Raw genomic sequence first — 15,577 nt, 5'->3', positions numbered from 1 at the left:
GTTCATGCTTCCCCCCCGGAAGGGGCGGGGCCTACCGCAGAGGCCGCCCCCTAGAGCGGCGCGCAGAGGGCAGGGGCGGGATTTCCGCTTTCCGATACGCTACTTCCGGGTTTAATGACGGTCACTGCGGGAACTTAGGCAGCTCTGGGCTTGTGGATGGGCTGAGCCGTGACCCAAGCGCGGCCGGAGGTGCTGGGTGGCAGCTCCGGGGCCCCGGAGCGCAAGGCAGAGAGCGCCCAGGCGGGGGCTCTGGCGGCACCGCCTGCCTTCGACTTCCCGGCCGAGGGCTCGGACCTCAGGCTTGATGGCGAGGAGCCAGGTTGGGTATCAGGGCCCAGGGAACTGCTTGTGGACCCAGAACAGGGCGTGGGAGAATGTGTGTCCAGCTCACCTTAGTTAACCGTTGAAAAGAAAAGTCACGACCGTCAGGAAATCTTCTCGCCTTAAAGCAGGAGAATACGGGATGTTAGAGGAAGACATTCCCAGCAGGCTCTGAGTTATTGGGATTTGGAAGGTGACGCTTAGCGCACGGCAGCTAGAGTCAGGTCTCCCAGGAGCCCAAACCGAATGATCAGGGCTAACCAAAGACAGTGACGGCGTTGGGTAACAGTTACAAAGAGCGGGCCGTGAATAAGTCAATTCATTTAATCCTCACTGCAGCCTTGTAAGGTTAGGTGGTGGTAGAAGCTTCTTTACAAATGAAGAACCGAGGCACTGATGAAATATTTTTTGTTTAAAATCACAGCTAGCAGCGGTAGGATTCAGTGTAAACACTAAACTTGGTACAGGTGTATTTTGTCGAGTTGTTTGTGATAGTGACATATATTGCAGACACGCAATTCCCCTTAGGTTAGGGGAACGGCTAAATTAACTGTGGAATATCCAGTTATGGAGTACTATAGTGAACACGAAGATCGGGAGTTCCCCAGGATGGATATATTTTGGGGTGGAGAACGATATAAAAGTTGCAGAACATAGCCATGTTGTTCTTTTAAAACCAACCCCCTCAGAACAATGCTCTGTGTGTGTGTGTGTTTTTAAGATTTATTTAGTTTTAGATAGACGGGAAGTGAGAGAGAAAGAGAGGGAGAGAAGCATTGATCTACGAGAGATACATCGATCCGCTGCCTCTCGCACACCCTCAACTGGGGACCTGGCTTGCATCCCAGGCATGTTCCCTGACTGGGAATGGAACTGGCGACCTTTCAGTTCACAGGCCCGCACTCAATCCACTGAGCCACACCAGCCACGGTGAAAAATGCTGCTTTATTGTACAAATTTGTCTAAATGAATAGAAAAAGAACTGGAATAATATACACTAAACTGACAATGGTGAGTAGGGGTGGGTTGGGGGACATAGGGAGTTAAGGTGAAACAGAGCTTTTATTTGAGGCGTTTTTTTGGTGTGGTCAGAAATATATATATTCTTTAATAAAATGTATGTATTTATATATTCTTGATATAAGCATTGCTTTTAAAAGTTACCAAAAAATTACATTTTTATCCTTTGAGCACCCACTCTGATATAAATGGCATTTGAATATTGTGAGAAATAAAATCCAGCATTAAGGGGTAAAGAAGGTTTGAGAGTTATGAGACGATGAACATAAAAGTAAAGCTTTCTCACCCTGGCTGGTGTGGCTCGGTGAACTGAGTGTGGGCTTGCCAACCAAAGGGTTGCTGGTTGGATTCCCAATCTGGGCTCACGGTTGGGTTGCCAGCCAAGTCCCCAGTAGGGGGCGCGTAAGGGGCAACCACTATTGATACTTCTCCCACCCCCCCCCCCAGCCCCGTGTAAAAATAAATAAATTTAAAAAATTGTTACCTGCCTGGCGTAGCTAAGTGGATTGAGCGCGGGCTGCGAACCAAAGTGTCGCAGGTTCGATTCCCAGTCAGGGCACAAGCCTGGGTTGCAGGCCATGACCCCCAGCAACCGCACATTGATGTTTCTCTCTCTCTTTCTCCCTCCCTTCCCTCTCTAAAAATAAATAAGTAAAATCTTTTAAAAATGTTTAAAAAATAAAAAATGGTTAAACCAAGAAGTTTCTACCGTCTCTTGCATCTCTGGGGTTGAGGCCCCAGAATTACGAAAGTGATTTAAGTCCAAGGATTGAAATGGGAGTGATCCACTCTCACTGGCAGTAACCCCATGAAATTGCCGTTTAAACTGGGTCGGCTGACCTGAGGAATATCAAGAAACAATGTGAAGAAGAAAACAGCTTGGGATTGAGGTCCCTTAGTTTTCGCCTTATTCGGGAGAGTAAAGAGGAAAGCAGAAATAGGTGTGCTCACCTGAGAAGTTCCTTTAGATCTGGGACTTCCCTCGTATGGTTGGCGAGACCCACCTTGCGAGGGTTCTAATCCTGATGACAGCACAGCTGTTGCTCGGTAGCCGGTCAGGTCAACAGAACTTTCACCAGGCGTCCGCTTAGGCCGTTCCTGACCCTGTCGGTTGCTGAAATCTAGTCTAGCATATGCATTTACTTATTGCTGTGTAACAACTTACCCCCAAACAAGCATTGGTTTCCTGACACAGTCCCTGAGAGTCAGGAATCTGAGGGTGGTGCAGCTTGGTGTTGTCCGGCTCTGTCTTGAGGTTGCAGGCAGACAGCTGTCCTGGGCCGCACTCATGTTAGGGTCCTACTGGGGACGCAGAGTCCGCTCCAGACATTTCCCTGTCCTTGGCAGCACTCAGTTTCTCATCACACGGGCCTTGCAGTGAGGCTGCTCACAAGAGCAAGATGAAAGCCAGTGTCTTTTACACTGATCTTGGCAGTCTCCTATCATCAGTTCTCCATATGCTGATGATCATGCAAACTAACCTCAGCACAACGAGAGACGTAACTCAAGGGTGTGGGGACCAGGGGGCAGAGACCATTGGGGACCATCTTGGGGGCTGGCAACCATGGTGTGGGACCATTTCCCAAGCTCCGTCTCATTGACAATTACTAAATATCTACAGGGTGGCTGGAGCTCTAGTCCTCTAGTTGAAATAAAGGAGTAAGAGACAAACTGGAGAAGACGGAAAATTCCAGGGCCACAGCTGTAGTTTCCTTCACATCAGATGGATACATACTCAGGGATGGTGATAAAATGTATACAACCACAGTTTTACACAATATACTGAACTATTTTACTCGTTACCTTATATAATCTTAAACTTCTGTTTATTAATCCATCCAACTGAGACAGTATCTTATTTTTAAATATTTAAAAGCATTTACTGGGATGACATTGGTTAATAAAATTATACAGGTGAGATAGTATCTTTTAAGTTCCCATTACATTGATGATAAATTTCTTCCTCTTCCAATTTTATTTATTCCAAACATAAATGGATATACCATTAATTTATCTACTAAGATGTATAGCATTTACCTTCTGTTGGGTAGCCGTAATTAAATACTCATGTAACATGATGATTAACAGAGGTAGCTGGTGAGGGCATCCTCTGGTGTTACTTATCTCTTCCCCCTACTGAGAGAACTGACTTTGAAGTCCATGTGGATACTGATGTGTAGGCTTCACATTAGGGGACTCGGTGACAGGCGAGGTAGAGGAGGGCCTCGGTAGGCACCTGTGCACACACAGACATGCGAATACACACAGAGATGTACACACGCACACACACACCCCTACACTGCGAGAAAGAAATCCTACCCTGGGATCCCACCTCTTCACTTTGAGAGCCCTTGCCCTTGCCATGGGAAAATTTCCATCTCTCTGCTTCACTGTGAGGGAAAAGCTGTAAATTTGTTAGGAAGATTGAATGAGTTACTGTTCATAAAAGTACTTAGAACAGAGTGAGGGAGTGGGGCTGACTCAGTGCTTAGTAAACATCAGCTATTATTATTATAAAGCCTTCTGCAACTGTTGAGTTTTTTAAATTAGAAGTGATAATTATTTCCCATTTGTATATTTGGCAGTCTAATTTATCTAGCAGTTATACAGTCGGAAATACATATTTTCTCAAGTAATTAAAATTCCACTTATTGCAACTGTTGTTTTCAGGGCCCATGACTAGACGTGTGAATCTGGTTGATTCATTCTAACTGTTCTATAATATTTGTTTGCATATATAATACATTTATTTATTTCCCTACTGATGGATATTAGGCCATTTCTGAATTTGTTATTACAGTGTTCCAAGAAATACACTTATACACACGCACGTGGGCACACATAGGGGTGTCCAAAGGGAGCACAGAGAGGGGTTAATTACCGAATGTTGGCTACACCCCATTCAACTTTATGCAGCATCACTAAATAGCTATTTAGAATTTATGATAGTTCCTATTTCTCTGTGTTCTTACCAGAACTTGGAACAGAAATGTTTGATTTTGCGAATATGATAGTTTAAAATATTTCATCGCTTAATTTGCATTTACCTGTAACTAGTGAAATTTGTGTATCTTTTCTTATGTTTATTGGCTATTTGGGGTTCCTTCTCGGTTAACCATATATTTAATATATATGTTTACATGCTGTATTATGCTTTTATATTTTTAATTAATTTGTAGGCTGCTTAGATATATTCTGGACATAGAACAAATGTTGACTCGCATTTTAGGCTTGAACAAGTGGATGGACTGTGTGCGCTAGTTAAATGGATGAAGAGGCATAGTGGAAAACAAGTTTTAGGAGGACCATCAAGAGTTCACTTTAAGGCAAATTGGAGACGCTTTTGTGTAGTCCCGGAGAACAAGTCTGTGCTGCAGAGATACATCCGGGAGGGGTCAGCTTGTAGGTGGCACGGAAGGTGATAGCCATGCATGTGCTTATCTCCTGAGAGGACTTGGGGCAACATGACGAGAGCCCTACAGAATTACAGGTTTGGAGAAGGAGGACCCGGAAAGGGATGCTGAGATGGAGGACGAGTAAAGTAGAGGAAAACTAGAATTGTGTGATATTGTGGAAGCCAAGAGAGAAACCTGCTCCTTATTTTTCCTTCAGTTTTTGTAATGACTGTGTAAGATTTCATTGCCTGCATGTGCCTAACGATTCTTTTATTTAGAATTTGGTTTATTTTGGTGCTTTTCTATTATACACTTTGATGAACATTCTTATAGATTCATCTTTTTTCCCGCACTGGTTATTTCCTTTGGATATACTCCTATCTGTAGGTCGAAGAGTATGCCTATTTGAAAGGTCTCACTATAAGTTGCATGTGACTTCTGGAAAGATTGCCTTCTTTAAAAAAAGATTTTATTTATTTATTTTTAGAGAGAGAGAGAAAGAAAGAGAGAGAAACATCGATGTGTGGTTGCCTCTTGTGTGCCCCTCACTGGGGACCTGGCCCACAACCCAGGCATGTGCCCTGACTTGGTAGTCCAATTGGAGAGCATTTGTTTCGAAAGCTTGCATCCAATCCACTGAGCCACACCAGCCAAGGCAAGATTGCTTTCTCTTATGTTCCAACCAGAATGAGTTTGCTTTTTTTCTCTATTCTCATGGTGGTGGGAAAGTGCGAGAACATTTTTAATGGTTGCCAAGTACGCTATTGTACGGTTGTTCATAATGTATTTCGCCAATTACATTGATTTATTTTTTCTGGTATTACAACTAGTGTTGTAGTTGATAGCTTTTTTTAGCTTACTCTTAACCTGTTCCCTAGAATAATTCCCATAAAGTGGAAATGATAAATCATAAATATTTGTATTATTAAAGCTGTGGAAACATATAAATAAACCACCCCCAGAAAGTCTGTGCTCTTCCTATCGGCAGGGCATGAAAAAGTACATCCCTAATCTTTGGTTATTATCTGATGGACTGCAACTTCCAGAATGACTTTATATGAAAACTATGCACGAATAAAATTCTTTAATAATGTTTGCACATTGCACGTCAGATTTTGAGGCCCCAAATCTGAAACGCTTGTATTCCATTATCTCATCTGTGATCCAAGAATCATTTCCACCAGCATCTCCAGAGGACAAAGAGAGAGGAGTTTTGAAGCTAAGGGCTTCAAAAATTAATCCAGTGTGGCCGGTAGATCACTTGGGAAAGGCTGTCTGTTTGAAGTTTGAAATCGTTTCATCTGAAAGGTCTGTTTCAAAACCAACGGAATTTTTATGTTGGCACCTAGTTGGCATTTCCCGTTTTTTTTGTGTGTGTGTTTTTTTGGGGGGGGGGGTGACGAATTTCCGTTTTGTGTGGCCTAACGGTTGGCCAACATAGGTTCAATTTTTGTGGACATGGGTCCCGTAGATGCTTTTGATTTTTTTTTCAAACAAATGACAAATAGTCACTGTTGTGTCTGTAAAAAGTAAACATTTGGGTTAGCATCTCTGCAGACACCCGATTCCTATAGCGGTTTCCGAGTTTTGGCGTGAGATACGAGCGCTCTGATTCATCTGCGGGTACTCAGGTCTCGAGGACACCGAGGTGGGGCGCCCAGGAGTGCAGGCCGGGGCTCACGCTGGCGCGGCCGGGTACCTAGCCCGGTCGCCCGAGGACAGGACCACTAGGACGCCTGCGCCTGGGGGCACCGCTCGCAGGACTGGCCCCTCCTTCCCCCAAGAAGGGGCGGAGCCCACGCCAGGCCCCTCCCCCAAAGCTGTGCGCTGGCTGCCGTGGCGGGTCTTCCGCTCCGAGAGGGCTACTTCCGGATTCGTTGGCGATCGCTGTGCAAGAGGGTTCCGGAGCCGCTGGGCTGGTGGGCGTCCCGGGCTGCGGCCCGCGCTGGGCCCGCGATGCTCGGGGGCCGCTCGGAAGGACGGGATCGCGAGGCTGAGGACGACGGAGCGGGGGCTTTGCCGGCGCCGCCTGCAATCGACTTCCCGACGGAGGGCTCGGAGCCCAAGTATGATGGTGAGGGACCCAGAATGCCGCGGCGGCCCTCCCCCTGCCCCGTCCACTCGCTTTCCGGGTTCGCTCCCGGACCTGGGCAGCGGCTGGATCCGCGCTTCGGCGGGGCCCCCGCAGTGCGGCGCCGGGGGGTGGGGCGGCGAGCGGGCCGTCGGGGAATGGGAACAATGGAGGGTCTGCGACCCGCTCGTTGGTTCATATTTCTGGGCTTGGTTTCCTCTGCGGACTCGGCGTCCTCGGGCCTGTCCAGCACCCAGGCCCTGGGCGGTTTTGCCAGGCGGTGAGCAGGGGCTTTGTTACCTGCTAGGACGGGACTTGGCGGACCCTACGCGCGGGACAGTTTGGGCTGAGTTTTGATTTGTTGCTTCTGTTGCCGTGTTTCCCCGATAGGGTAGCTAAAAGACTTCTTATAGCGAGGCCGTATGGAAATCCTTCTCTTCGGTTAAAAAAAAAAAATGTCCGAGTTTTCTCGAGACTTTTTGCTTACTGGGACATAGCCTGCCGAGGTCTTCAACAACTTAAAACAAAAGGGACTTCAAACATTGACTCTACCCAGTCCAAAGTAGCCAATGAAAGTATTTTAACGAAAGGGCAACCAGCTCTTTAATTGCAACCAGTTGTTTTGGCAGTTTTAAAAATTAAGTTGTGCCATCAAGAATGAATACACTGATTTAAAAAAAAGAGCACGAATACCTTGATTTAGGGAGGTTTTCACTCCACGGTCGTTCAAATGTGCATTCAACTGAAGCATCAAACAACTGTGAAGACGTTAAAATCGATTTAAAGTTGCAAACCGAGTTGGAAAGGTTTTACTTTCTTCTTTGATTTTCATCCTCAGTACCACCTGTAATTTTTGATGCCAAAGAGAGACAAAAACAGACTGTTAACCGGACAGTTGTAAGATAACTACTTTTAAGCAGCCAGGCTGATTTCTGTAAGGCGCTTTATTAGAGCAGTTCCATAACACAGGGCCACGTCATAGGAAAAGCCCCAGCTGTAAACATGCAGGTTTGCCTTTTCTGTAGGATTGTGATAAGGTTTTCTGCAAATTGAAGATTATTCCTGAAGGGTGTGATCTTAGATTAGCTTCTCTTAAAAATTTTCTCCTCCTAGGTTACTAATGATACTGTTTTGTTTACATATTGCTTCTCTCCCAGAGAGACCCGGAGTGTTGTATGTGAACAGTAAGATCTGTGAAACATGTAGCTCCATTTGTATATAGTGGATGTCAGGCCAGAGTAGTTAAGGGGTTTCTTGAAGGTCTTCTGTGTGATGTGAGAAAGTCGCACTGCCAGTTTTTTTAAATGGTAGAGGCAGAAAATTCAATGCCTAGGTGTGCTCTAAAACCTGTGCTCTGTGGTTTGTTGCACGGGGGTTCTCCAGAGCCGGGGTCAGCCTCGGATCAAAGTGACTTGTTGCTTTTTTCCCCTTGAAGTAGAATGAGGGCCAACAGGAAGCCCATTGTCGGACTCACTGATTTTTCTTCTTTCACTCGACACAAGTTTCCCAGCATTTTTATTTCAGGTTAATCTTCCAGGTTCCTCTTTCGTTTATTACTATTATTATTTTTTAAAGGATTTTATTCATTTATTTTTAGACAGAGGGGAAGGGTTGGAGAGAGAGAGAGGGAGAGAAACATCAATGTGTGGTTGCCTCTTGAGTGCCCCCTATTGGGGACTTGGCCTGCAACCCAGGCATGTGCCCTGACTGGGAATCGAACCAGTGACCCTTTGGGTTGCAGGCCAGCACTCAGCCCACTGAGCCACACCAGCCAGGGCTAGATCTTATTTCTTGTTCTTTTCTAAGGGGACGTGACCTCACCTTTCCCTTTAGCCACTTTCTTCTGGTCTCTTGACCAGAACTGTAAGGGGGACGCTTTCAGCTTCAGCCTTTATTTCCTTTCAGTTTTACTCTTTCTTGTGTTAGTAGTTTATTCACTGGTGTTTTTAACGTTGCCATTTTCTTACTATATTAGGTTCATTTGGCTCCACTGACCAGCCATTCTCTTTTGTTATTATTATGATGATGAAAAAGTAGAATTTTCTCATTATAGAACATAGAAAAGTATAAGTAAGCAGAAAACCCTCCTAACCATAATCTCACCACTGTTAAGAATTCAGTATATTATTTTAAAAAATTCACATTACAGAATCTGTTGAAAATATAGAAAATCCTGAAGAAGAAATTTAAAAAGAAAATTTAAAAACCATGACCTCATCACCCAGAGATTAGTGTTCAGATTTTGGCGTAGCCAGAGACAACTTAGATGAATTTTGTGTTTAACACTATTTGTCAGAGAAAGGTGTCATGCCTGGGTTAAAGATTTCTGTCTGATTTTGTCCAAATAAGAGAAATTTAAGGGAAATCGTTCACAAAAATTTGAAGGAGTAAGGAGGAGAAAGGGAAGGAAAAGCCACCTGTTCTGGCATCCCAGGGAAGAGCTCTCTGCTGACCATTTGGTGTATTCATTTGCTGGTGATTGACAGCTGCCGGATGCCAGGTGCTCAGGAGCAGGCGGGCTGCCTGTGAAATGGCACGTCCGCTGTAATTCGTTCCTTTCATAAATCCTGTTCGCAGAGCATCGAAAACATCAGGAGTTTTGTCTGTGTAGTTCTTTCCATTCTTTTTATGTGTGTAGGTTTATAGAGCTATAAACTGCATGTATTTTAACATTGTGATGTTTTTATTTATTTATAAATATTTTATTTATTTACTTTTAGAGAGGGGAAGGGAGGGAGAAACAGGGAGAGGAACATCAGTGTGTGGTTGCCTCTCGCGTGCCCCCTGCTGGGGACCTGGCCTGCAACCCAGGTCTGTGCCCTAGACTGGGAATCAAACCAGCGACCCTTTGGTTCACAAGCAGGTGCTCAGTCTGCTGAGCCACACCAGCCAGAGTGTGATCTGTTTTTTAAATGAGACATTATATTAACGTTGTTTGGTCATGAATTAACCTTTAAAATATTATTTTAAGATCATCACATTCTGTACTACCATTTATTTAGTCTTTGCTCTATTGTTGGAAAATAGGTTTGTCTTTTTTTCTTTTACCATTAGAAATAGTGATGGGTTTGACATCTGTATACTTACATCTTTGTTAATGTCTGATTTTTTTCATCAGAATAGATCCACAGAGTAGAATCTGTTGAGTAAAAGAAGTACATTACTTTTTTTAAATGATTTTATTTATTTTTAGAGAGGGAAGGGAGGGAGAAAGAGAAAGAGAGAGAAACATCAATGTGTGGTTGCTGGGGGTCATGGCCTGTAACCCAGGCATGTACCCTGACTGGGAATCGAACCTGCGACACTTTGGTTCGCAGCCCGCACTCAGTCCACTGAGCTACGCCAGCCAGGGCTGAAGTACATTATTTTTAAAAATGGTTTTGATTCATTTTGCTAAAATGATGACCATAAAGATTGTTGGTTTGTATGAAATTATCTGTCTCTCCTCAAATTCATTAGTATTACTGTTTTATAGCCTTTTACCTGATAATGGTCTATTTATGACATAATCTTCCTAGCCACCATTGTTTTTAACAGCTGCATAGTATTCTGTTATATGTATATAACATACCTAACAATTGTAAATACTCTAAAGTGTTATGCCGAACATCGTGTGTGTGTGTGTGGTCTGTCCAGAAAGAAGTATCCAGCTATGTAATATGAAAAATAGACATTTATTAAAGGAGATATAGGATATGAGAAACTGTATACAGGACAGTGACACCTCAGTCCCCTTTAAATTAGGCACCTTGGGACCTCACACAGTTCTCCTGACCATCATCATCTACTCCATCAAATCTCATTGACAGTCTGAAATCTCTTCCCTTTCAAAGGTGATTTTAGTTTCGGGAAAAGCCAGGAGTCACAGGGCATCAAATCTTGGCTGTAGTGGGGCCGAATCACCTGGGTGATTTGATGTTTCGCCAAAAAACTCTGCACGAGACATGGTGCATGAGTGGGTGCGTTGTGGTGATGAAGCTGCCGATCCCCAGTTGTCCAGAGCTGCATCCTTCTGAATCATTCCAGTAGTTTCCGTAGAGGAATGTTAAAGCTTACTGCAAAATTTGCTACAGATCCATTGCTCTACTTGTTCAGTTGTTTTGAATGCGATGGCCACACAGTACACACGCTTACTCAGCAGTGTCTGCCGCCCCCACTGACTGGTACGGTGAAGTCATTGTTCACGCATGTGCATTCCAGTCCACTCTCCTCAGCTGTTCGGTTCCATCCATGTCACACCACCCGTTCTCGTTATATTAACAGTGGCTGGACTTTTTCTGGACAGACCTCGTATGTATCTGATGTGGTTTGTGGAGTTACTTCCTTGGTATGTTTTTCCAGACATAGAAGCGCTCGGTCAAGGTTTTGCATATTTTACGTTTTAGGGTGTTTTGCTAAAGGTCGCAAACACTTTTACCCCTGTGGGTTTGAAAATGTTTACTTTTTTTTGGTCTGCTTTTTTATGCCCAGAACAGTACCAGGTACCCCGGCTTTTAATAGGTGCCACTCTGATGGCAGAGCCTGTACCGACATTATTTTAATATGCATGTCATTAGTTACTAGTTACGTTGAAGCTATTTGAGTTTTTAATTTTGCTTCATTTTTAGTAGCTTGTGAGGGCTCTGAAATTTTATTAACCTTTTCTTCTTCTTGTCCTGTGGAGTAGATACATGTACTGTGTCTGAATTTGTGATTTATGTTTTAGCTTTAAGATGCCTTCACACAGAGAGGTTTGTACACGGTCACATTTTTCATTCTTTTTTGTTCTGAGACTCACGTATTTACTGAAGGTGAACAGCACACCTGCGTATGTGCAGGTCTGGTTTTGGCCACCTATATGTAGGTAAGAGAAGAAATTTGTGACTGAAGTCTGGATTTGAAAACTCGGGCTTCCCCAGGGCCTCTGGTAGTTCACAGGGGAGAGTGGAGTAGAGTATTCGAAACGGGAACAAGTTTAGCAGGTGTGGGACATGACCCCTGTTTCCGCAGGGCATTTCCTGCTGAGTGGGGTCAACCGCTATGGGGAGTTTGAAGTGTCTCACCTTTCCTCTAACAAGCCCTCGTGCCAGTTTCCGCTCTGGACCCACACCTCCCTGCTTCTGCTCCTAGCGTTTCAAATCCTGGCCGGACCGTTTCTTCCCTCCAGGTTTCCGTCACTCAGCCTCCTTCAGCAGCTCCCCCTACCTCCGTGTTGGCTGTTGCACGCCTCCTCCCAGGCCACCTGCTCACAGTTCCCAGACAGTTTCCTTCATTGTGTTTTTGGCCTGTTTGATAATGTATTAAATAAGCAGTAAGTGAGAGTTTATTGACCTTCAGTGCACACTCGTCGGTCTGGTTGGTCTTGCGTAGTGGAGAGAGGACAGGGGACCTGGGGGTCCGTCCGGTCAGCCTGCTTACAAGTTCCTTGTCCTCTATGCAAGATCAGTGTCTGCGCCTGTGGCGTGGGAATGGCAGCACTTACCTCTGCCTGTATCGTGAAGGCTGAGTGAGCTCGTGCGTCTGAAACACCTGTGCACGGTGTAGCGTGGGCTCGGAGTAAAGGTGTCGTCCTTCTTCCCCTCCCTTGTCCTCTGCCACACTTCTGTCTGTATGCTCGGGCCTCGGCACTCTTCCCGACAGGAGGAGGCTGTGCTACTCACGCTTGTTTGCTTGAATACTCACTCATTCATTCATTCATTCATTTCTACCTTTGTGCCCGTCGTTACTACCAAACCTTTCTCCCTGCCCCCAATGGCATCTTTCTGCTAGTCTTCCAACTTCCAGAATTCAAGTCAAAACTCAACCCCAGAAAGTCTGTCTTGATTAACCCCACTCAGCTTAACTACTGTTTTGTTTTTTCTTGCCTTTAATTTATTTTTTTAAAGATTTTATTTATTTATTTTTATAGACAGGGGAAGGGCAGGAGAAAGAGAGGGAGAGAAACAGCAATGTATGGTTGCCTGTCACATGCCCCATGCTGGGGACCTAGCCGGCAACCCAGGCATGTGCCCGGACTGGGAATCAAACTTGTGACCCTTTGGTTCACAGTCCGGCGCTCAGTCCACTGAGCCACACCAGCCAGTGCTCTTGCCTTTAATCTAAATAATGTGTGTTTCATTAATTAGAATGTACCGTTTTGTCATTCTGAGATATGTTGATTATTTATGACAGTTACTTTTCTGGTTTTTAGAATCTGATGTTCCAGCAGAGCTCCAGGTGTTGAAAGGACCCCAGCAGCAGCCGACCTTCCCGTTTGCAGTTGCCAACCAGCTCCTGCTCGTTTCTCTGCTGGAGCACTTGAGCCATGTGCATGAACCAAACCCGCATCGTTCAAGACAAGTGTTTCAATGTCAGTAAGAGTACACTCATCTTTTTCTTTTAAAGAGATTCATTTATTTATTTTTAGAGAAATGGGAAGGGAGGAAGAGAGGGAGAGAAACATCAGTGTGTGGTTGCCTCTCTTACGCCCCATACTGTGGACCTGGCCTGCAACCCAGGCATGTGCCCTGACTGGGCATTGAACCTGTGACCCTTTGGTTCACAGGCTGGCGCTCAGTCCACTGAGCTACACCAGCCAGGGCAGAATAAATTCATCTTGCTAATTAAAACTTGTAATAGTACTATGTTATTTAATGCTGTGGGTCTGAGAAGCAGCAGGTGTCTAAAAATTTGAAATAAGCATTAATAGATTAATTTTCTAAAATAATTTTATTTTGCTTTGAGTAATTCCTTATGAATGTAATTACTGGGGGCCCTAAAAGATTAATAATCATATAATTGTGAATATTTAAATCAATAAAAGATAGTCCTTTTGTGTCTATAACCTGATGTTTCATATAATTTATGAAGATCTCTTATGGTTTAGCCAATGAGCAGGGAAATGAAAAGCATGGACACTCATTCTGAACCTGTTCTTTTTTAATTAATTAATTTTTATTACAAGAGAAAGTTACCGAGGTGGTAGAGAGGAGCCAGCCGGGCTGTGCAGGCTCAGGGGACGAGTGGCACGGGCAGGAGAAGGGCCCTTCAGCTCGGAGACGGACGAAGGTGACGGCCGGGGCCTGGGCCGGGCGCTCCTGAGGGGCAGCGCGCTGACCCGGTTCTTGACCGCAGTGTTTTGCATTGTTGAGTAGGAAGCTATTTTCCTCTACACACAAATGTGTCTTTTCCTTTTCCCCTACATCAACCAGTTCTCTGACACCAGCTAGGTGTCCTACAGTTCAATTCAAGTTCAAGGCTGTCCGCGTGGAGCTAGTGTCAGACACCATAGGTTAAGGGCTCAGTCCCACAGCCTGCCCTTGTTTCAGACGCCAGTTGCAAGTAGTGGGTCCTCAGGTCCCTCAGGTTACTCATACTTGGGTCCAACTGGGATGTAAATTGGGGTGCCCACTCTCCCCCCTGCCCTCAGCTTGGATAAGCTGCTGTAATGGCGGCAGCACTCAGGGAGACACTTACTTACGCTGACGGGTTTGTTATGTACTGAAGGGGACGCGAACGGGTACAGGTGAGCAGCCAGCGGCAGAGGCACGTGGGGTGGGGTCCGGGAGGGTCCCGAGTGCAGGGGCGTCTGTCCCCGTGGAGTTGGGTGCACGACTCTCCTGGCACGTGTGTGTGTTTCCCAAGAAGCTCTGAACCCCGTATTTTAGGGATTTTTCTGAGGCTCCATCATGTTGGCACAATCAGTTATTGAATTCCCTCTCCAGCCCTCTCCCTCTCCAGGGAATGGGGGCTGGAACTGAGCGTTCTATGCTTCTGATCATGGCTTGGCCTTTGGGGCGACCAGCCCCCACCTTGAAGCTCTCCAGGGGACCCACTGCCCTCCTCAGCGTGCAGGAAGACACTCACCACTCTGGGGGTCCAGGGGTCTTGGTCTTAGGAGCTGTTGTGTCAGAACCTGGTCCAAGACCAAGTATCACAAGAAAAGTTGCTGCTCTCAGCACCCCGAACACTTGGGAATTACAGCAGTTTTAGGAGGTGTGTGCCAGGAAGCAGAGACAAAGACCCGATAGGTTCTAATTCTACCGCAGTTGTTGGAAATGTTTATTTTAATCCTGCCCTAATTGCTTGTATGGGAAACGCAAGCACAGGAGCGAGCAGATTTGTTGAGCGTGTGGACTGTGGCTCAGCTCGCTGACGGAGACCGGCGCGGCCTCTTGAACAGCCCCAGACAGAGAGTCTAAGGATCTTTCTTACCAAAAAAGGCTTTTCAAGTCTTGTTTGGTGCTGGAAATCCTCAGACTCATAGATACCTTTGAGTGATCTTAGAATGTAATGTTTCGCTTAAAGGTAGATTTTCATTTTGATAACTACAGCCCATGAAAATGGTGCATGATATTTGTGCAGTGCATAGTATGGGATGGGGGTGGATGGTATAGAAGGGGGTGTTCTGTGGGTTTCGAAGCATAATAATTCTCAGTACCTGGGAATTATTATTTGGGCTCACCGTACAGAAAAACAGGTTATAATGATTACCATACAGTAGTCTTGCTCCCGATGAAAGCAAACCTGCAAATCTTGCTGATTTTAAGATATTTTTAAATTCCTTTTTAAGTGACTGAATTTTTAAACAAAGTCTTTTTGAGCATTTTTGATGTGACGCAGTTAGTTGGCATTTAGAAATGCAGAGTTTCCCGTGTAGAGAGGTATCCTCTGTGGATCTGGATTCCGAGAGTGAGTCAAGGCCAGTGCTGGTGTAGAAACTTCTGAGAAGCCCAGGGTCGTGACTTCAGACTTGACGACCACTCCCCCCCCGCCCCCGTAGTTGGTCTGCACGCACATCGCGTATGTGCCT

General features: G+C 45.3%; 1 protein-coding gene across 2 annotated transcripts in view; it reads left to right on the top strand.

The window, feature by feature from the left end:
* The first annotated feature begins 6,588 nt into the window (after positions 1–6,588).
* EIF2AK1 (eukaryotic translation initiation factor 2 alpha kinase 1) overlaps positions 6,589–15,577 on the top strand; it is a 30,631-nt gene continuing 21,642 nt past the window's right edge. For both annotated transcript variants that reach the window (XM_028528687.2, XM_028528686.2), the window contains exons 1-2: positions 6,589–6,810; positions 12,977–13,135. In XM_028528687.2, the coding sequence (XP_028384488.1) occupies positions 6,693–6,810; positions 12,977–13,135 (277 nt within the window). In that variant the 5' untranslated portion in view covers positions 6,589–6,692. The remainder of the gene's footprint in view (positions 6,811–12,976; positions 13,136–15,577) is intronic.

Source organism: Phyllostomus discolor, chromosome 13, assembly GCF_004126475.2.
Source record: "Phyllostomus discolor isolate MPI-MPIP mPhyDis1 chromosome 13, mPhyDis1.pri.v3, whole genome shotgun sequence".
NCBI lineage: Eukaryota > Metazoa > Chordata > Mammalia > Chiroptera > Phyllostomidae > Phyllostomus > Phyllostomus discolor.
The sequence above is the reverse complement of the archived record's forward strand: the minus strand, read 5'-3'. Positions and strand labels throughout refer to the sequence as shown.